Source organism: Gnatocerus cornutus, chromosome 1, assembly GCF_029298725.1.
Source record: "Gnatocerus cornutus isolate USDA-ARS CGAHR chromosome 1, icGnaCorn1.1, whole genome shotgun sequence".
NCBI lineage: Eukaryota > Metazoa > Arthropoda > Insecta > Coleoptera > Tenebrionidae > Gnatocerus > Gnatocerus cornutus.
Window position 1 is genome coordinate 15,094,222 of NC_142233.1, and position 22,491 is coordinate 15,116,712.

Here is a 22,491-nt window from a genome sequence, read left to right on the forward strand (position 1 = left end):
GCGAAACACCACCTCAGCGTGCTCCCTCTAGACTCCAAAAGTCCTTGAACCTCTGTCACCTCCAAATTGACAGAAAACTCCCTAAAACCAGTGCTACCCTCGAGAAAACCGAAGCCAAGAATAAATTTTATTGCTTGTCATCCACAATCCTCATTCTCATCGTGTCAGCGATTCCGGTGTGGCAGTTTTTGTTATTAAACTAATAAACAAAACGTGAATCTTCAAACAGTTTTTACTTTTATATCAAACTTTCGTGTTTAGACCAGAATGCCTCAATACAAAGGTGAGTTTCATTCAGAAAAGTGTCTTAACCTAAACGTTGCCTGTCTTTCGTAAAAATGCGAATTTTTCAGTAAGAAACTGTCTTAAATTGTCGCCAACTTGTTTCAGTTAAAGTGAAATGGGGGAAGGAAACCTATCCAGACATCGAGGCAAACACAGAGGAGTCTCCTCTGCTCTTCAAAGCTCAGTTGTTTGCCTTAACAGGGGTCCAACCTGAAAGACAAAAAGTGATGATAAAAGGCGTGACACTGAAGGACGCCGACTGGGATAATTTTAAACTGAAGGATGTAAGTCACTAGAATTTGAGTTATGTTGGCATGACTGGCTGGATTTTAGGGTGTAACAGTCTTACTGATGGGAAGTAAAGAAGAGGATGTCCCTAAGGAACCCGTCGAAAAAACCCTTTTTGTTGAAGATATGAATGAGAGTGAACTTGCTTCAGCTGTAAGTTACCTCAATTTAGGGGGTGGAACTTAATTTGGGGTGGTTTTAGTTGGATCTTCCTGCGGGATTAACAAATTTAGGGAATACGTGTTACATGAACGCCACTGTCCAGTGTCTGAAGGCGGTTCCAGAGTTGAGGGACGCCCTGAAGTCTTACCAAGGAGGTAAAGTTCAGTTGGGTTGAGTCACTTTCCACCAATCATAAAAGAGAATTCCATAACTCACTTGTTGTGAGCCAATCACATTTCAGATTGAGAATTCTCTTGTTCTTCTGTCAAAAAGGCAGTTTTAGTTGGGTTGAGTCACTTTCTACCAATCGCAAGATAGAATTTCATAACTCACTCGTTGTGAACCAATCACATTTCAGATTGACACTTCTTTTGTTCTTTTGTAAAAATGGCCGAGTTTCAGTTGGGTTGAGTCATTTTAAACCAATCACAAAAGAGAAATTTATGAATTTCTCATTTGATGTAAACCAATCACATTTCAGATTGACTGTTCTCTTGTTCTTCTGTTAAAAATACAGAGTTTCAAGTGGGTTGAGTCACTATTAACGAATCAGAAAATAAAAATTCATAACTCACTTGTGAGCCAATCACGCTGCAGATTAACTGTTCTCTTGTTCTTCTGTCAAGAAGGCAGTTTCAGATGGGTAGAGTCACTTTCTACCAATCGCAAAATAGAATTTCATAACTCACTTGTTGTGAACCAATCACATTTTAGATTGACACTTCTTTCCAATCATATTTCAGATTGATTGTTCGTTCTCTTGTTCTTCTGTCAAAAATACAGAGTTTGAGTTGGGTTGAGTCACTTTTAACCAATCAGAAAATAGAAATTCATAACTCACTTGTGAGCTAATCACGTTGCAGATTGACTGTTCTCTTGTTCTTCTGTTAAAAAGGCAGTTTCAGTTGGGTTGAGTCACTTTCTAGCAATTGCAAAATATAATTTCATAACTCACTCGTTGTGAACCAATCACATTTTAGATTAACACTTCTTTTGTTCTTTTGTCAAAAAGGCCGAGTTTCATTCAGTTGGGTTGAGTCATTTTAAACCAATCACAAAAGAGAAATTAATAACTCACTTGTTGTAAACCAATCACATTTCATATTGACTGTTGTCTTGTTTTTCTGTTATAAAGGCGGAGTTTCACTTGGGTTGAGTCACATTCAACCAATCACAAAATAGAAATTCATAACTCACTTCTTGTGAACCAATCACATTTAAGATTGACTGTATTATTGTTCTTCAGTCAAAACGGTGGAGTTTCAGTTGGGTTAAGTTACTTTCAACCAATCACAAAAGAGACACTTGTTGTAAGCCAATCATATTTCAGATTGATTGTTCTCTTGTTCTTCTGCAAAAATACAGAGTTTGAGTTGGGTTGAGTCACTTTTAACCAATCAGAAAATAGAAATTCATAACTCACTTGTGAGCCAATCACGTTGCAGATTGACTGTTCTCTTGTTCTTCTGTCAAAAAGGCAGAGTTTCACTTGGGTTGAGTCACTTTCAACCAATTGAAAAAAAAAAATTCATAACTCACTTGTTGTGAACCAATCACATTTCAGATTGACACTTCTTTTGTTCTTTTGTAATAAAGGCGGAGTTTCAGTTGAGTTGAGTCACATTCAACCAATCACAAAATAGAAATTCATAACTCACTTGTGAGCCAATCACGTTGCAGATTGACTGTTCTCTTGTTCTTCTGTCAAAAAGGCAGAGTTTCACTTGGGTTGAGTCACTTTCAACCAATTAAAAAAAAAAAATTCATAACTCACTTGTTGTGAACCAATCACATTTCACATTGACTGTTGTCTTGTTTTTCTGTTATAAAGGCGGAGTTTCACTTGGGTTGAGTCACATTCAACCAATCACAAAATAGAAATTCATAACTCACTTCTTGTGAACCAATCACATTTAAGATTGACTGTATTATTGTTCTTCAGTCAAAACGGTGGAGTTTCAGTTGGGTTAAGTTACTTTCAACCAATCACAAAAGAGACACTTGTTGTAAGCCAATCATATTTCAGATTGATTGTTCTCTTGTTCTTCTGCAAAAATACAGAGTTTGAGTTGGGTTGAGTCACTTTTAACCAATCAGAAAATAGAAATTCATAACTCACTTGTGAGCCAATCACGTTGCAGATTGACTGTTCTCTTGTTCTTCTGTCAAAAAGGCAGAGTTTCACTTGGGTTGAGTCACTTTCAACCAATTAAAAAAAAAAAAATTCATAACTCACTTGTTGTGAACCAATCACATTTCAGATTGACACTTCTTTTGTTCTTTTGTAATAAAGGCGGAGTTTCAGTTGAGTTGAGTCACATTCAACCAATCACAAAATAGAAATTCATAATTCACTTGTGAGCCAATCACGTTGCAGATTGACTGTTCTCTTGTTCTTCTGTCAAAAAGGCAGAGTTTCACTTGGGTTGAGTCACTTTCAACCAATTAAAAAAAAAAATTCATAACTCACTTGTTGTGAACCAATCACATTTCAGATTGACACTTCTTTTGTTCTTTTGTAAAAAAGGCCGAGTTTCAGTTGGGTTGAGTCATTTTAAACCAATCACAAAAAAAAAATCATAACTCACTTGTTGTAAACCAATCACATTTCAGATTGACTGTTCTCTTGTTCTTTTGTCAAAAAGGCATAGTTTCAGTCGGGTTTAGTCACAAAAGAGAAGTTCATAATTCACTTGTTGTGAACCAATCACATTTCACATTGACTGTTCTCTTGTTCTTTTGTAATAAAGGCGGAGTTTCAGTTGAGTTGAGTCACATTTAACCAATCACAAAATAGAAATTCATAACTCACTTCTTGTGAACCAATCACATTGCAGATGGACTGTATTATTGTTCTTCAGTCAAAACGGTAGAGTTTCAGTTGGGTTAAGTTCCTTGCAACCAATCACAAAAGAGACATTCATAACTCACTTGTTGTGAGCCAATCATATTTCAGATTGATTGTTCTCTTGTTCTTCTGGCAAAAAGAGTTTCAGTTGGGTTGAGTCACCTTTAACCAATGAGAAAGTAGAAATTCATAACTCACTTGTGAGCCAATCACGTTGCAGATTGACTGTTCTCTTGTTTTTCTATGAAAACGGCAGAGTTTCAGTTGAGTTGAGTCACTTTTAACCAATCACCAAAGAGACATTCATAACTCACTTGTTGTGAGCCAATCATATTTCAGATTGACTTTTCTCTTGTTCTTCTGTCAAAAAGGCAGAGTTTCTGTTGGGTTGAGTCACTTTCAACCAATCACAAAAGAGAATTCATAACTCACTTGTTGTGAACCAATCACATTTCAGATTGACTGTTTTATTGTTTTTCTGTCAAAAAAGCAGTTTCAGTTGGGTTGAGTCACTTTCAACCAATCATAAAAGAGAAATTCATAACTCACTTGTTGTGTACCAATCACATTTCAGCTTGAGTGTTCTTTTGTTGTTCTGTCAAAAAGGCAGAGTTTCAGTTAGGTTGAGTCACTTTCAACCAATCACAAAATAGAGATCCATAACTCACTTATTGTGAGCCAATCACATTTCAGAATGACTGTTCTCTTGTTCTTCTGTCAAACGGCAGAATTTCGGTTAGGTTGAGTCACTTTCAACCAATCACAAAAGAGAAATCCATAACTCACTTGTTGTGAGCCAATCACATTTCTCTTGTTCTGTCAAAAAGTCAGATACCAATTTCAGACTTCCTATTGCTCAACTTTTTTTGTTTTTTAGACGTAACAGACGCCGGGGGCGCCATCCCCGCCCAGTCCATAACCGCAGCCCTTCGAGACCTCTACACCACCATGGACAAAGGCCACAACGTCCCCCCCATAGTCCTCCTCCAAATGCTCCACGTAGCATTTCCAAGATTCGCCGAGAAGAACGAGCATGGGGGCTTCGCCCAACAAGACGCCAATGAATGTTGGACCGAACTAGTCCGAATGTTGCAACAGAAACTTCCGGCTAAAGTCGATGGATCGAATTCCCAATTCAAGTGAGACTACAAAAATGGGGGCTGTCGTTTCTAATCAACAGAATTTTAGATCGCTCATTGACCAGTACTTCGGGGGCACCTTTGAGGTGGAGCTGAAATGCACGGAGACAGACGAGGAGGCCGCGTCGAAGAACAAGGAGCAGTTTTTGCAACTGAGTTGCTTCATATCGCAGGACGTGCGGTACATGCATTCGGGGCTGAGATCGGTAAGGGTTTTGTTTTTAACCGTGTGTCGGCTTTTTGCTCGAAAACTGTGAAATCTCGCAAATGTTCAGCTTTCATTGGCTGAAACCGCGGGGATGGTGTCAGCTACGACATGAAACATTGTCAAAGCCAACTGCGACAAAAGTCAGCTTACAGTCGCAATATGGCGATTACAGTCGCGAGCAAAAAACTTTTTTTGTATAATTTTCGTGTTTCTTTCCAGAAAATGCAAGAGCAAATCACCAAAAAATCCGCCACTCTGGACCGGGACGCCGTGTACACAAAAACAGTAAGCACCCCCTCGGCCTTCGCCCCTTTCTAACCCCTTCTTTGCAGTCAAAAATCAGTAGACTCCCGGCGTACCTCACCATCCAGTTCGTCCGCTTCTACTACAAAGAAAAAGAGTCGATAAACGCGAAGATCCTCAAAGACGTGAAATTCCCCCTCGACTTCGACGCGTTCGATTTATGTACCCCCGAACTGCAGGAGAAGTTAGCCCCCGTCAGAGCCAAATTCAAAGAACTGGAGGATGCGCAGGTGGAAGCGGCATCGAAGGGTAGAAATAAGAATCAAGGAGATGGGAAGGTGGCTGAAGGGGAGAAGAAGTACGCGCCGTATTGGTTCGAGGATGATCTTGGGAGCAACAATAGTGGTTATTATACCCTTCAGGCTGTGTTAACTCATCGGGGTCGATCGTCGTCCAGTGGGCATTACGTGGGGTGGGTTCGCCACTCGGGGGATAAGTGGATAAAATGTGATGATGATAACGTCTCGCCGGTGACTACGGAGGATATTTTGAAGCTTTCCGGGGGAGGTAATTGGCGCAGTAGGCTGTAGTCAGCATCTTTTTCTAAACATACATAATTGACGGCCCTTTCTTTTAATTGGTGCAACTCTAATTGTGTCAAAAATGACAGAAATTGATCGAAATGTGTCAATACTGTCAGTTTCATTGGCTCCTAACATGACTTTTCATGTCTCTAAAAATGGTATTGACAGACCATGATAGAGATAAAATTGACAGTTTCAGTTACAAGACTGTTTTCGTATTAAAAATGACACAAGAACTGTAAAATGTCTCAAAAGTGTCAATGTCTGCGTTCTGTTGACTCTATTTGCCATAAATGAAAATCTCTGAAAATGACATTGACAAATCCTTGGAAGACACTAAATTGACAGTCCCTTTTACAATTTTATTTCTTCGCATTTCTGCTACTCTTATTGTGTCAAGATTGACAGAAAATGATTAAAATGTGTAAAGAGTTTCAATCTCTTATTATGACTTTATTTCTGTAAAAATGGCATTGACAGGCCTACGAACAATTTCATTTCTTCAAGTTGCTGAACCTGTAATTGTCAAGAATGACAGAAAATGATCATAATGTGTTAATACTGTCAATTCCAGCGTTTCATTGACTCTTATTATGACTTTATGTTTCTATAAATGATATTGACAAACCGAGAAGCGATAGAATTGACAAGTTGTAGTTACAAGATTGTTTCCCCCGACTTTGTATGACTCTAATTTTACTAAAAAACAGCAAAATGTGTCAAAATTGTCAACTTCAACTCTAACAATGAATTAGCATCTTGCTAAAATGACATTGACAAACCTGAGAAGAAACTAAATTGACAGTTCCTTTTATAATTATTTCTTGGAGTTGCTGCTATCCTAATTGTGTCAAAAATGACAGAAATGATCAAAATACGTCAATACTGTCAACTCCAGAGTTTCATTGGTTGTTATTGTGGCTTTTTATCTATCTAAAAATGATATTGACAGCCCGAGAAAAATAAAATTGACATTTTTAGTTACAAAACTGCTTCCCCCGACTTTATTTGACTGATTCTATTTAAAATGACACTAAAATCTGGTAAAATTGTCAATTTTAGCGTTCTATTGATTTGGCCATAAATTAACTTCTGAAAACGACATTGACAGACTTGAGAAGACACTAAATTGACAGTTCTTTTTATAATTTAATTTTTGCGAGTTCCTGCGACTCTAATTCTCTCAAAAATGACAGAAAACGATAAAAATGTGTCAGTACTGTCAATTCCAGAGTGTCATTAGCTCTTATTATGTCTTTTAATCACTCAAAAAATGATATTGACAGACCGCGGAAGAGATAAAATTGACAGTTGAAGTTACAAGACTTATTTCCTCGACTTTATGTGACTCCGATCTTACTAAAAATGACAGCAGAACACTAAAATGTGTCAATATTGTCAATTTTAACGTTCTATTGACTCTGATCTTTCTAAAATTACATTGACAAACCTGAGAAGACACTGAATTGACAGTGTCTTTTATAGTTTCTTTTCTTAGAGTTGTTGCGATTTTAATCATGTCAAATGTGACAGACATTGATCAAAATGTATCAATAACTGTCATTCATCTTTTTAAAAATGATATTGACAATCCTGGGAAGAGACAAAATTGACAGTTTTAGTTACAAAACTGTTTACCCGGATTTATGTGGCTCTAATTTGACTAAAAATGACAGCAGAAAACTAAAATGTGTCAAGATTGTCAATTTCAACGTTCTATTAAATCTGACAATGAATGAACATATTTCTAAAGTGACATTGACAGACCTGAGAAGACACTAAATTGACAGTGTCTTTTATAATCTCATTTCTTCGAGTTGCTGCGATTCAAATTGTGTCAAAAATGATCAAAATGTGTCAATACTGTCAATTCTTATTACAGTATCTCAAAACTGTCAATTATGTAACTCTTCTACTAAAAATGACAGCAGAATACTTTGTCTCTAAAATAATATTGGCAGCCCTGGGAAGACTAATTTGACAGTCTAGTTTACAATTTTACTTCTTACACTTGCCACTTGTGACGTTTGTGTTATGATCACGTGACTGTCAGAATAAAAGGCGGCTTTGAAGTGCTTTGACAGTTCCTAAACGCCACTTTGACAGAATCTTGATTACTAGATCTTATTAAAATTCTATTAAAAATGACAGAAGAGTACTAAAATGTCAAAATTGTCAATTTTTGCCTTCTATTGACAGACTATAAAGTAACATCCCTCTAAAATGACATTGACAGATCTGGAGAGAATTAATTGACAGTCTCTTTTACAATTTGCTTTCTGCGACTTGTGATGAACGACTCGGTTATGTCAAAAACACGAAAATGATCAAAATCTGTCAATACTGTCATTTCAAGAGTTTTATTGACTACTTAATTTAATTTAATTTCTAAAAATGACATTAACAGACCTGGGAATAGAGAAAATTGACATTTGTATTTAATTACAAGATTGTTTTTCTCCCGACTTTTTGTGACCAATTGTACTAAAAATGAATACAAACTGTGTCAATATTGTCAATTCCAACGTTCTATTGACTCTGACAATGAATTGACATCTTTCTAAAATGACATTGACAGGCTCGATACTGAATTGACAGACCTTTCTATAGTTTCATTTATTCGTGTTGCTGCGGCTCCCATTGTGTCAAAAATGACAGAAAATGATCAAAATGTGTCAATACTGTTAACCCAAGAGTTTTATTGAATCTAATTCTATTGAAAATAACAGAAGATTAAAATCAGTTAAATTGTCAATTTCAGCGTTCCATTGACTGGTCATAAATCAACATTTCATCAAAATCAAACTGACAGATCCGAGAGACACCAAATTGACAGTCCCTTTTACAATTTTATTTTATCAAGTAGCTGCGACTGCAATTGTGTCAAGAATGACATAAAATGATCAAATTGTCTCTTAGACTGTCAATTTTTATTACTGCATCTTCTTAAAAGTGAGAAAATTGACAGTTAACTCATGAGAGATGCGGTAACGTCATCAATCAAAGACGCACTTTTCACAAATATCCTTTTCCTCTTCACGGGGTCAATGCAACAACGTGTGTCTTTCCTTAAACTAAAGATGACGTAACCGCAATCTTTCGTCTCTTTCCAACGCGCACTTCCGCCGATCTTCTCACTCTTTCCAACAGTGTTTGATTGGAAAAGGGTGCTGATTCTGCGGATGCGAGTTAAACTTCTTAAACTTATTCTTGCAGGTGACTGGCATTGCGCGTACGTTCTCTTATACGGCCCTAGACGGTTAGAACTAACAGAAGAAACCGAAGGAATGGCGACAGATTGATTTTGCTTTAAATTATTATCTTTGTATAAACTGAATTCTTAAAATAAACAACCGGTTAATATATTTTTTTATTTGTATATAAAAACACACTACGGGAACACAATTTTACATGCCTCAGTTGGAATGAGTATAAATAACGCCCTGATTGTCTTCCAAAGTATAAAACTGACTTTGGCGTTTTGACTAGTCCGAAATGACTTGGCAGTTTTGCACGTAAACAAAACGTTGAAGAACTAAAACTAGAAGTGATTCTAAACGGTTTGTACAAAAATGCTTCTCTAGTGGGCTTGGGGATGGGGCAGGGTTGCCAACAGGAGCCGTTTTGGGGGGTTTGTACAAGTCGAGGAGCGTTTTTGATTTTGTACTTTGAAGTCGTTTAGAATCATGGGAAAGAATAAGAAGTTGCCAGCACCATTTTGCTATTATAGCCTAGAATCAACATAATTTTGTCATAGACAATATTAAACATGGATTTTGCGTTTAGACAAATAACTATACACATAAAGTTATATTATTGAACACTTTGTTTGTTAGATGGAGAGTTTGGATCTAATCTAAATAAACGAGCGAAAAAGGTGGAGAGGACGAATCTGCGAATGAAAATCGATCAAAACTGACTATTTACAATAAACTGTCTATTTGAACGAGTAAGATGCAGGACCGTATACTGCAAATATTGCATTTTTTTTTATTTTTCTATACATTTTTACATACCGTGTAAAAATTTAAATAAAAAACATTCTTGTCAAAACAATGATATAATCTTGTTAAGTGGTGTTATACTATCTAATTTTCTGATCACACTTAGCACTTCTGGCGAACAGAACGTTTTCTGACACATTCACTGATAACTGCGATGCACATATTATGGTAAAATCAAACACTGAAGTTGAAGGCATTTGAAAAAAAGTTCTTTTTTAAGTTAAATATCATGCCACCCTATAGGGATCGGAACTTTTCGATGAACACGGCTGAACATCGTCGAGGTAGCTACTCGCTTCATACTTAGACGTGGACGCCACCACTGGGTAGTTGACGATAGGCTTGTAATTGTGCGTTGTCTGATTGGCTTTGTGCTCTGGCGAGTTTGGTAAGGACGTCGGGCGCTCCTGCAGGTTCAAACTGGGGTCTTCGGCGACGGGCTGGTAGTGGCCGATGGTGCACTTCTGGATCAGCGACAGGATCGCCGACTGGAAACTGCACAGGTACCCCAAGCACTGCAAAAGGGGTGTTAATGGAGGGATTCGAACAGATCGTCCCCGACAATTTGCCCCCAGTTTTATCTTTGATAATTGGAGAATGTGATCTATATAATTTTACTTAAAATTGATAACTGCAACACAAGGTATCGTTTTATTACAATTAAAAAAAATCAAATATAATAAAATTGTCACTGGTAAATAAAAACATTTATAAAAAAGACATACAAAATCTGCAATATTAGCATGCGATAAAGACGGATTACAAATTAATAAGAGTCTGACGAAGAATTAAATAATTATAATTGTTTGAAAAAAATTCTAAATCATTTTCAATGATCGAAAAAAAAGTCATTTTAAGAACAATCTGCAAATGAATTTTAAACTTTTATTAAGAATTAATATATTAAGAATATTTTAATGATCAGATGCAGAGAACGTCTAAAAAATATCTTTGAAAGAGCGCATTAGTTTTCCTGCAATATTAATAAAATAAATACTGGTTGTTTAAACTCTAACGATGGCAAAAAAGAAATTATGTATTACTAGTTTGGACTTTGCAATTAATTAGACCAAATTACAGAACCATAGAGGAAAATAGAACAAATTTAGAAGTTTTTATTTTGAAATCGAACCGAAAAAAATCTAAAATTTTATATTATTTGTAACTATTAGAATTTTGATTCGATTTTAACAAATTTTGGGTAGATTACTAATTTAAACCTTTCAATTAATTAGGCCAAATTACAAAACCACAGAGCAAAAAAAAACAATTTCAGAAATTTTGATTTTGAAAATCAAACCGAAAAAACCCAAAATCTTATATTAAGGGGATATCAAACAAATTTCAGTATAGGGCAAATTCAATGTATTTTTCCAAACACGATTACTCGAAAACTATTTGAGTAAATTGCTTTCTGTTTTTTGCATATGAATCTGTTCAACGTGCACTATGTTGAATGCTATATATAATTTTTGTAAAATGATTCTTTAATGACTTTTTGATTAATTAAATACGTAAACTTGGCTGAAAGCAAAATAATTTTTAGCATTCCACATGCGTAGACTAATTTTACATAATGTCGACTAAACAGATTTTTTTTAAAGTTAATAGTTTTTGAGAAATCGTGTTTGGAAAATTTCATATTCGAAACATGTTATCCTTGTTTAGCAGTAGCATCTCTTTTCTCTGTACCAGAGAGGTCTGGTAGGTAGAAAGGCGGGTACCATAAATCAATTTTGTAGCCGAAGGGATAGTTTACAACTGAAGCTTTTCCATAAACACACAAAATATTAAATTTGCCTGAAACAAGATTTTTCTATTTTATTCAAACTGAACGTAGCTTTGAGGATAATCATTTCAAAATTTTGAACTTTATATCTGATTAATTAGGATTTTAAATTGTTTTAGAATAGTTTTAGGTGATAAATATTTGTCTTTATCTTTATTTTTTAAGGGGATCTCGAACAAATTTGAATAGAAGGCAAATTCAATGTATTTTTCCAAACACGATTACTCGAAAACTATTTGAGTAAATTGCTTTCTGTTTTTTGCATATGAAACTGTTCAACGTGCATTATGTTAAATGCTATATACAATTTTTGTAAAGTGAATATTTAATGACTTTTTGATTAATTAAATACGAAAACTTGGCTGAAAGCGAAATAATTTTTAGCATTCCACATGCGTAAACTTTTCAAAATTCACACATACGTATTTTGAGAACAACCAGACAGTAATACATATAACGTCTTGTTGTCAAAATTATGACTTTGGGGTGGTGAAAAGACTGAAAAAATTTTCGTAATTTAAAGGTTTTAAAAGATAGATCAATCACTAAAGCAACAGAATATAATTATTATATATAATTTAATTATTTATAATTATGTTCACTATTTTTTGTTACATTCACAAAAATCTTGGACAAAATTCGGAGATCCCAGTGCATCCATTAATTCTTCAATTTTTGCAATTACACAAATCCCACCTTTTCGGGAAAAATTTAATTTATTTATGAAGATATACATTAAATAATAATAATAAGATATTGTAATTATTAAGTTTCACGGGTGTAATTTGTAAAATATCGGACTCTACTATCAAAGTATTTAAGATTTACTGGCCATGGGCAATAATAATTTGGCCATCAGTGCAGTCAAAACTATTAGCTATTGTCCTGACCACAAGATGATGGTAATAATAATCTAAACCACTCGGGCTGGGGTTTTAAGAAGTAGTTTTTATTTATGGTTTTATTACCGTAGTAAGCAGACTGACCATGGGTAACTCACTAAAAGAGTGCCGTCTACAAATAATGAGGGTTGAAGGGAGATGCTGTATTTAACGTTTGGATGTTTAAAATGTTTCATATAATTTTTCCTTTACGCAGAATTTTGAAGCAGAATTTACCGTTACAGTTTGTTAGGTATCCCCTTAATACTTGTAACTTTTGTAATTTTTATTCGATTTTAACCAAATTGGGGTAGATTATTAATTTGGGCTCTCCAATTAATTAGACCAAATTACAGAACCACAGAGCAAAATAGAACAATTTTAGAAATTTTTAATTTGACATCGAACCGAAAAAAATCTAAAATTTTATATTAATGTTTGTAACTCTTAGAATTTTGATTCGATTTTAACAAATTTTGGGTAGATTACTAATTTAAACCTTTCAATTAAATAGGCCAAATTACAAAACCACAGAGCAAAAAAAAACAATTTTAGAAATTTTGATTCTGAAAATCAAACCGAAAAAACCCAAAATCTTATATTAATGCTTGTAACTTTTGTAATTTTTATTCGATTTTAACCAAATTGGGGTAGATTATTAATTTGGGCTTTCCAATTAATTAGACCAAATTACAGAACTAGAGAGCAAAATAGAACAATTTTATAAATTTTTAATTTGACATCGAACCGAAAAAAATCTAAAATTTTATATTATTTGTAACTATCTATTAGAATTTTGATTCGATTTTAACAAATTTTGGGTAGATTACTAATTTAAACCTTTCAATTAATTAGGCCAAATTACAAAACCACAGAGCAAAAAACAACAATTTTAGAAATTTTGATTTTGAAATCAAACCGAAAAAACCCAAAATCTTATATTAATGCTTGTAACTTTTAGAATTTTGATTCGATTTTAACCAAATTGGGGTAGGTTATTAAATTGGACTTTCCAATTAATTAGAACGAATTACAGAACCACAGAGCAAAATAGAAAAATTTTAGAAATTTCATATTAATACTTGTAACTTTTAGAATTTTGATTATTATTAACGACAATTTTAGGGGTGACTACAATTGTTGCCAGACCCTATGCAATATTGTATACATTTTAAAAAAATATATTAAATATACTTGCTTTAAATTTGAATTAATTAAATTATTATTTATATTAAGTTTGAAATGTTTACTTTATACGTTTAAATTACAAAAAATACACAATTTTTATTTTATTGGCAAATATGTATTTTGTTATAAATTTGATGCTCAAAAAAGTTTCTTAATACTGGATATCCAATAATGGGTATCAAAGATCCGCATATGGGAAATCCAATAATATGACTCAAATATAAAATAAAAATATTGTTTCCATTCATTTATCTCAAAGGTTTAATTGTATTTTAATGGACAAGTAATTAAAAATTAGTCGTAAAAATTAATAAAAATCTATTCAACGACGTCCTTCAATACAAGATGTTTATAAATGTTTCAATCATCATAAGTGAAGTTTCAGTTACGATTTTTGTGTCCAAATTTTTGATTTTCAGGTTTCAAACCACAACTAGAACAGTTTTCTTCTCAAAACTTACTTTGCTCTATGATTGAGGTTAACTACAAATGTCAGTTGAAAAATCTAAACCCACATTCATAATAAGCGGCAAATTTCTTTGACATTTAATCCTTGATGCTAGAAACATTTATAAACACCTTGTGTAACCTTCAATTACATGGTTACTTAATATTGGATATCTAATATTGATGGCACCAAAGTATCCAATATTAGGGATTTAGCATACTTTGTTTTTTTTACTATAAAACGAACATCAAATACGATTTATTTACCCAATAACTCAAATTTTAAAATAAATAAACGTATTTAAATTAGCACAAAAGACTTTCGTGTTGTTATTTTCGCCATATTGGAAAACTGTCACGTGCGAGGAATCTAAAACCTGAAATCTTGTCAAGTCGCAGCCAATGACGTAGAGGTAACTAATAGCTCGCTTTTCCAAACTGAGTTAGGGTGGTATCCAATATTAGGCAACCATCCGATATTCGGAGCTTTTTCACTAAATTATGAAAAACGGATTACATTTTTATTGTATGTTAACCCCAAATACGTGCAGTTGTTGCTTTTATTATTATTCTTACAGCGCATGTAAACAAGGAACAAATTTGCAGGGGACGAAATCTCCGCAAATCGTTAATGAATGAATGACAGTCCGTGCACTTACCCCCGTGATCAGTAGCTGGTGATGCGTCCATTTCGGAACCCAGTAAAAGGCCTCTGATAAAAATATCGTATGAAAAATCAGCGACGACGCTATGAGGAACAGAACGCTAAGGCTGATGTAAAAATACGCGTTCTGCAAAGAAAAGTTTAGTTCCATTGGGGGTTGGGGGTTGTAAGTACTCACCACTTTGCCCCAATTGAAAGGAAACAAGTAGACAACATGGGAAATATCAAGAAACAGTAGGAGACACGTGACAAATATACTTAATAACGACACGAACATCATCAGCCGCAGCCGTCCGACCAGCGGAAGCATAAATAGGCCTACTTTTACAGTCCCTGAAGTGCACAAACACGTAAGACAGGCAATAGTGGTCACCTGAAACAAATCGGTTTAGTTTTGCTCACCCGCCGAGACCCCGCTCACCAGGAGGAGTAGTCGGACGAACCCCGTAGGCGTCTTGAGATGAGTGTGGTCGCAGTAGACAATTACTCCAGAGTATAGGGACAGATCGGGCGAGGCGACCCGTCGGCGGTAGTGAGAGTGCGAGTCCCATGAGTTAACGGTGCCCAGAGGTGATTCGCACTCGCAACCTCCAGCACAATCCGCGCTCAGGGCCCCCGTCCTGCTGCCCGCTATCTCAAAGTCCTGCAACACACAACTCATACCATCCGGCTCCTGCAAACCAACCACAGTGACGTAGAAATTGGTGCGGCGGCGTGGAATGGAACGCTAGTAGTTGTGTGCGGGGCGGGACAGTGGCGTACGAGGGGGCATTCATCGACTTTATTAACCAATGGTCACCTTTTGGCGATTAACTTACTCGAAAACTGTCAAATTTCTCAAAGATTCGCAATAAAATTCAAATATATGTTGACAGTTCTATGACGTCATGAGGCCAAGTCCTGATTGGTATCTAATGACGTCATGACAACTTGAAATTTTGCAAAAGTAAAAGTATTGCCAACATGTAAAAAATACGCAGAGCCTACTGTCTTTATTCAACCCTAGTCAATGTACAGTTGGACTTTTTAAAACACTCCTTTTTCGAAGTACAGTGAGGGACAAAAAACTGGGGCACCGTCACTGCTAATAAAGGACAGTTATCTAACGACAAGAAGTAAAAAAAATGTTCATTTGTTTTAGTTGTCGATAATTATATTACAATTGTGCTACTTTGCTTAAAACCCACTTTACACAACTAAACTTTTCGAATTAAGAGCCCATTTTTTGTATCCCTTACTGTACCATGTGATGGAATAAAAATAGCAACCAAGCAGGCATTGAAATGTCGAGTGTTCATATAAATTTCACCTCTAGTTATCCGTCATTTTGTATGTCGTAGATCAATTCAGACGCTGTAAGGTGTCAATTATCGAAATTGATTTTATGTGTGTTTCCCCGAAATTTAGTTTGTAGATTTCTACAGTGATTCTCGCTTATTTTCTGGCTTAGATTCGCAAAAAAGAGCTCGAAATCTACAAAACCACCAATTTTTATCAAGATTCAACGGCTGAATTGCAAGAAAACATCAAATTTCTTAGAGAAATCCGCTTATTTCGATGCTAAACGACGATTTCTCGCTGATTCTCACCGTTTTTTGGCTTGGATTTGCAAAGAAAAGCTCGAAATCTACAAAACCACCAATTTTCACAGCGGCACCAGCAAAAAGTGAGGTTAGAAAATAGTTAAGATCCGACATACGTCACTTTTTCATGGTTGACTAGAAGGGACATTTTAATGAACACCGGTTATGTGTCAGACTACAGATCAAGGCTACCAACCCAGTTAAAAATCCAAGGCCTGCTATAAAGTTAATATTATTAAGTTAATATAAAGTCTGCCAGTTTTTTCGATCACACGGTATAAATCGTGTTTTATGGCTTAAACTTGTACAAGTTATTTCAAAAAATCGAATACAAACACGTTCATAGTCACCTTTGAATTTTCGAGTCATGTCTTTGATTAAAACAGATTCTTTTGTTTCTGTCACAATGACAATTGTCAATTTTTAAGTAAATTTTCTAGCCAAATTATCACACTAGATTCCTAGTTTTTTGGCCAATTTTCGCAATATGTTCAGTTTTACGTTAAATTACTTGACAAAAAGTTGACGTTCCTTCAATCAAAGACATGACCTGCAGTTTCAAAAGTGACCGAATTCGTACAAAACCGTCAGTAATAATTGTTATCATAGTCGGCTTTGAATCGAACGCGTGTCTGTGATTAATGTGTTAGTGAATAACAAATGAAGTAGGGCGAAAATTTGACAGATTTGCGTCACTTCCGGTTATACAAAAGTTTTTTGGCTTAAACTCGTAAAAGTGAAATAAAAAGATCAAATAAAAACTCTTATTTAATCTCTTTGAGTAAAAAACATTCTTTTGTTTCTGTCACAATGAGAAATGTCAATTTCAAAGGAAAATAACAGTAAATTTTGTAGTACAATTGTTATAAAAGAATCCTAATTTAAAAAAATTAAAAAAAAGTTTTTTGGCCAACAATTTCGGAATATTTAACGTCAAATTACTGAACACAAACATGACGCTCGTTCAATCAAAGACATGAGCTGCAATTTTAAAGGTGACAGTAATCATTGTAATTATAGTCGCCTTTGAATCGAGAACGTGTGTCTGTGATTAATGTGCAATGATCTTTTCAATATTAATCACAGTCGGTGTAGATTTTTTTGGGCTTGTCGTTTCTTGCACCACCCAATTCCAAACATGTTTTTCCATGTTTTCTTCAACAAAATCAATAAATTGTAACAATCAAATGACAACTGAGTTTGACAAATGACAGTTTTTTGGTCAAAATTTTCGCAAAACATTCAGTTTTACGTCAAATAACTAAAAAAAACGTGACGTTCCTATCAAAGACATGACCTGTAATTTCAACAGTGACAGGATTCCTACTAAACCGTCAGGAATTTTTGTAATCATAATCGCCTTTGAATGGAGAACGCGTGTCTATGATTAATGTGTTAAAAAATACCAAATGAAGTAGAGCGAAATATTGACTGATTTCCGTCATTTCCGATTATAGAAGTGCAGAGTGATGTTATCAATATTTTTTTTTTGGTTGTCGTTTCTTACACCGCACAGATTGATTGAATTTATAATTAAACGTGTCTTTTTCATGTTTTCTTCGACAAAATCAATACATTTCAACAATCAAATGGCAATTAAGTTTGACAAATAAAAGTTTTTTGCAATATATCCTATTTTACGTCAAATTCTAATCATAAACATGAGGTTCCTTCAATCACAGACATGACCTGCAATTTCAAAAATGACAGGATCCGTACAAAACCGTCTATAATTTTTGTAAGTAATCATAGTTGCCTTGGAATGGAAAGTTGTCGTTTCTTACACCACACAGTTCCATTTAATTTCTAATTAAACGTGTTTTTTTCATGTTTTCTTCGACAAAATCAATAAATTTCAACAATCAAATGGCAATTAAGTTTGACAAATGACAGTTTTTCATCCAAAATTTTTGCAATATATCCAGTTTTGTGTCCAATTACTTAATATAAACGTGAAGAATCTTCAATCAAAGACATGACCTGCAATTTCAAAATTAAGATAGTCGCCTTTGAACCGTGAACGTAAGTCTGTGATTAGTGTGTCGGTGTCAACACGCTTCAAAGGCGACTCTGATGTGTCAGACTACTTTAGCCTACTGACTAATAACTAAGGTACGAATAAAGAACGGACGTGACTTGTGGATTCCGGTGCCAACTCGAGAGTGATTTTGCACGTGTTACGCCACTGTCCTCCCCAACCGCTGTCAACGAACATGCATGCTTTGAAAGAAACTCGAAATAAATAACGCCACTTTATTGAATCACACAAAGAAACTAAAACAACAAAGCAAAATAACACTACTATAAGGTGAAACACCAAAGACGTCATGCACAGAGCTTGGTGTCTCGTGAGGTGGTGTACCTGAATGTCTTCAGGCTTGCAACTTGTCGGCTCCAGGTCTCTAATGTCGTCGAGCAAAAACTCAATTTCGTCGGCACTGTACAGAAGATCCGATACTGAATTGATGTATCGGCCCGGCTCAGACTGCATGACACTCCTCCACTAATCGCGAGGCTTTGCCCCACACCAATCCATATTACCGTTCTTTGAAACCGGCACTCTTCGAAATCCCTCACTGCATTCCCATCATGATGTCTCGCCAGCTTAACAACACGAAAAATCACTAATGACCTACAAAAAGCAACGAAAAGATTAACACCCCTCGCCGAATCCGCCCCATATGGGTTACCTAAGGGTCGCTCTGTCCCGAAGAAGCGCGCTTTTAGTCAGTTCTTACAAAAACGCACAGCGGACACCCTGCACAAGCCCAAAACACATCGCCAATCGCCATGTTTACTAAAATGCGTCCTTCGTCCTTACGCGCTACACTACCCCAGTTTCAAACAAGACCGAGTTAATTGATTTTTTTTATTCCACCCCCGGAACTGACAATTCATCAAAACCGACATGAATACGCGAAGAAAATCACTTCCTGGACTCAGATATTAACTCAAATAGTTAAAAATCTTCACGGCACGTCAAACACACCGGCAGTTGGCACCCCTCGTTCCAACCCTAGTTGCAGTTGACGTATGTGCGAATTAGGGGATGAGCGGTCCGGTGACCGAAATTTAAAAAATAGGGATAAATAAACGTTACACCCGTTTCTTCGAAATTCGAAAGTTTCAGACGTCGATAAAGTTCCGGAATCCGGAGGGTTGTATCTTCGCGAATTTGGTACAGGTAGCGCCATCTGTGGGCGAAAATCACCCCATTAAGGGGCAGTTTTGAAAGTTTCAATTCGATCGACGCCGGGAAATCGTCACCGCGCGTCCATCTGTCATTTTGACGGACTCGCCAACATTCGAATGAACTGATCAGAGACACGCGATTTTTATTCCCAAGCGACTCTCATCGGAATTATTAATTTATTGATGCTAAAAAGTGTGGCAAAACTGTGATTTATGTGACGTTTTTAAAGATATCAAGTGAACTGGAGCGAAATATTGACAAGTTTGCGTCACTTCCGGTTATCTAGGGATTTTTTCAATATTAATCATAATCAGCGGGGATTTTTTGTGCGGTTGTCGGTTCTTACACCACACGCTTTCATTGAATTTATAATTAGGCGCGTTTTTTCAATATGCCGTCGACAAATCACGACTGAGTTTGACAAATGACAGATATGCGAAATCAATGGCGTATCATGTGGGAAAAATGTAATAACTGTTATCATAGTCGGCTTTGAATCGAGAACGTGTGTCTGTGATTAATGTGTTAATGAACAACAAATGAAGTAGGGCGAAAATCTGACAGATTTGCGTCACTTCCGGTTAGACAAAAGTTTTTTGGCTTAAACTCGTAAAAGTGAAATAAAAAGATCAAATAAAAACTCTTATTTAATCTCCTTGAGTAAAAAACATTCTTTTGTTTCTGTCACAATGAGAAATGTCAATTTCAAAGGAAAACAACAGTAAATTTTGTAGTACAATTGTCATAAAAGAATCCTAATTTAAAAAAAAAGTTTTTTGGCCAACAATTTCGGAATATTTAACGTCAAATTACTGAACACAAACATGACGCTCGTTCAATCAAAGACATGACCTGCAATTTTAAAGGTGACAGTAATTATTGTAATCATAGTCGCCTTTGAATCGAGAACGTGTGTCTGTGATTAATGTGCAATGATCTTTTCAATATTAATCACAGTCGGTGTAGATTTTTTTGGGCTTGTCGTTTCTTGCACCACCCAATTTCAAACATGTTTTTTCATGTTTTCTTCAACAAAATCAATAAATTGTAACACTCAAATGACAACTGAGTTGGACAAATGACAGTTTTTTGGTCAAAATTTTCGCAAAACATTCAGTTTTACGTCAAATAACTAAAAAAAAAACGTGACGTTCCTTCAATCAAAGACATGACCTGCAATTTCAACAGTGACAGGATTCGTACTAAACCGTCAGTAATTTTTGTAATCATAGTCGGCTTTGAATGAAGAACGCGTGTCTATGATTAATGTGTTAAAAAATACCAAATGAAATAGAGCGAAATATTGACAGATTTCCGTCATTTCCGATTATAGAAGTACAGAGTGATGTTATCAATATTTTTTTTTTGGTTGTCGTTTCTTACACCGCACAGATTGATTGAATTTACAATTAAACATGTTTTTTTTCATGTTTTTTTCGACAAAATCAATAAATTTCAACAATCAAATGACAATTAAGTTTGACAAATAACAGTTTTTTGCAATACATATATCCTATTTTACGTCACATTGATGCTAAAAAGTGTGGCAAAACTGTGATTTATGTGACTTTTTAAAGATATCAAGTGAACTGGAGCGAAATATTGACAAGTTTGCGTCACTTCCGGTTATCTAGGGATTTTTTCAATATTAATCATAATCAGCGGGGATTTTTTGTGCGGTTGTCGGTTCTTACACCACACGCTTTCATTGAATTTATAATTAGACGCGTTTTTTCAATGATATGCCGTCGACAAATCACGACTGAGTTTGACAAATGACAGATTTGTGACAGATATGCGAAATCAATGGCGTATCATGTGGGAAAAAATGTAATAACTGTTATCATAGTCGGCTTTGAATCGAGAACGTGTGTCTGTGATTAATGTGTTAATGAACAACAAATGAAGTAGGGCGAAAATATGACAGATTTGCGTCACTTCCGGTTAGACAAAAGTTTTTTGGCTTAAACTCGTAAAAGTGAAATAAAAAGATCAAATAAAAACTCTTATTTAATCTCCTTGAGTAAAAAACATTCTTTTGTTTCTGTCACAATGAGAAATGTCAATTTCAAAGGAAAACAACAGTAAATTTTGTAGTACAATTGTCATAAAAGAATCCTAATTTAAAAAAAAAGTTTTTTGGCCAACAATTTCGGAATATTTAACGTCAAATTACTGAACACAAACATGACGCTCGTTCAATCAAAGACATGACCTGCAATTTTAAAGGTGACAGTAATTATTGTAATCATAGTCGCCTTTGAATCGAGAACGTGTGTCTGTGATTAATGTGCAATGATCTTTTCAATATTAATCACAGTCGGTGTAGATTTTTTTGGGCTTGTCGTTTCTTGCACCACCCAATTTCAAACATGTTTTTTCATGTTTTCTTCAACAAAATCAATAAATTGTAACACTCAAATGACAACTGAGTTTGACAAATGACAGTTTTTTGGTCAAAATTTTCGCAAAACATTCAGTTTTACGTCAAATAACTAAAAAAAAAGTGACGTTCCTTCAATCAAAGACATGACCTGCAATTTCAACAGTGACAGGATTCGTACTAAACCGTCAGTAATTTTTGTAATCATAGTCGCCTTTGAATGAAGAACGCGTGTCTATGATTAATGTGTTAAAAAATACCAAATGAAATAGAGCGAAATATTGACAGATTTCCGTCATTTCCGATTATAGAAGTACAGAGTGATGTTATCAATATTTTTTTTTTGGTTGTCGTTTCTTACACCGCACAGATTGATTGAATTTACAATTAAACGTGTTTTTTTTCATGTTTTTTTCGACAAAATCAATAAATTTCAACAATCAAATGACAATTAAGTTTGACAAATAACAGTTTTTTGCAATATATTCTATTTTACGTCACATTGATGCTAAAAAGTGTGGCAAAACTGTGATTTATGTGACGTTTTTAAAGATATCAAGTGAACTGGAGCGAAATATTAACAAGCTTGCGTCACTTCCGGT

At 35.1% G+C, this 22,491-nt stretch overlaps 2 protein-coding genes across 3 annotated transcripts; one reads left to right on the forward strand and one right to left on the reverse strand.

The window, feature by feature from the left end:
• Nucleotides 1-60: 60 nt before the first annotated feature.
• On the forward strand, nt 61-9,122 carry Usp14 (ubiquitin specific protease 14). The gene is made up of 9 exons (XM_088030299.1): nt 61-283; nt 391-569; nt 619-726; nt 776-890; nt 4,461-4,722; nt 4,772-4,928; nt 5,150-5,215; nt 5,263-5,740; nt 8,974-9,122. Exons 1-9 carry the CDS (start codon nt 268-270, stop codon nt 9,057-9,059), a joined length of 1,467 nt encoding a protein of 488 aa, XP_087886425.1. The 5' UTR covers nt 61-267; the 3' UTR covers nt 9,060-9,122.
• LOC148180459 (uncharacterized) lies at nt 9,116-19,547 on the reverse strand. 2 transcript variants are annotated; one of them, XM_088031451.1, is made up of 6 exons: nt 19,004-19,547; nt 18,676-18,945; nt 15,152-15,403; nt 14,909-15,103; nt 14,726-14,857; nt 9,116-10,276 (listed from the first exon to the last, which is right to left on the reverse strand). In XM_088031451.1, the coding sequence occupies exons 2-6, from the start codon at nt 18,802-18,804 to the stop codon at nt 9,989-9,991; spliced, it is 996 nt and encodes a 331-aa protein (XP_087887577.1). In that variant the 5' UTR covers nt 18,805-18,945; nt 19,004-19,547; the 3' UTR covers nt 9,116-9,988. The 2 variants fall into 2 exon arrangements, with proteins under 2 accessions (XP_087887577.1, XP_087888308.1); XM_088032182.1 differs by having other exon boundaries at nt 15,152-15,373; nt 19,004-19,544.
• Nucleotides 19,548-22,491: the final 2,944 nt, after the last annotated feature.

Excerpts from the sequence above, each read along its gene's own strand:
- Usp14 (XM_088030299.1), top strand. Across the intron at positions 570-618 it reads ATAATTTTAAACTGAAGGAT|GGTGTAACAGTCTTACTGAT; the intron begins GTAAGTCACTAG and ends GCTGGATTTTAG. Across the intron at positions 891-4,460 it reads CCTGAAGTCTTACCAAGGAG|ACGTAACAGACGCCGGGGGC; the intron begins GTAAAGTTCAGT and ends TTTGTTTTTTAG.
- LOC148180459 (XM_088031451.1), bottom strand. The coding sequence starts at position 18,804 with ATGCAGTCTGAGCCGGGCCGATACATCAATTCAGTATCGGATCTTCTG. Across the intron at positions 15,104-15,151 it reads TCGTCCGACTACTCCTCCTG|GTGACCACTATTGCCTGTCT; the intron begins GTGAGCGGGGTC and ends GATTTGTTTCAG. Across the intron at positions 10,277-14,725 it reads ACCAGCTACTGATCACGGGG|TGCTTGGGGTACCTGTGCAG; the intron begins GTAAGTGCACGG and ends CCCCTTTTGCAG.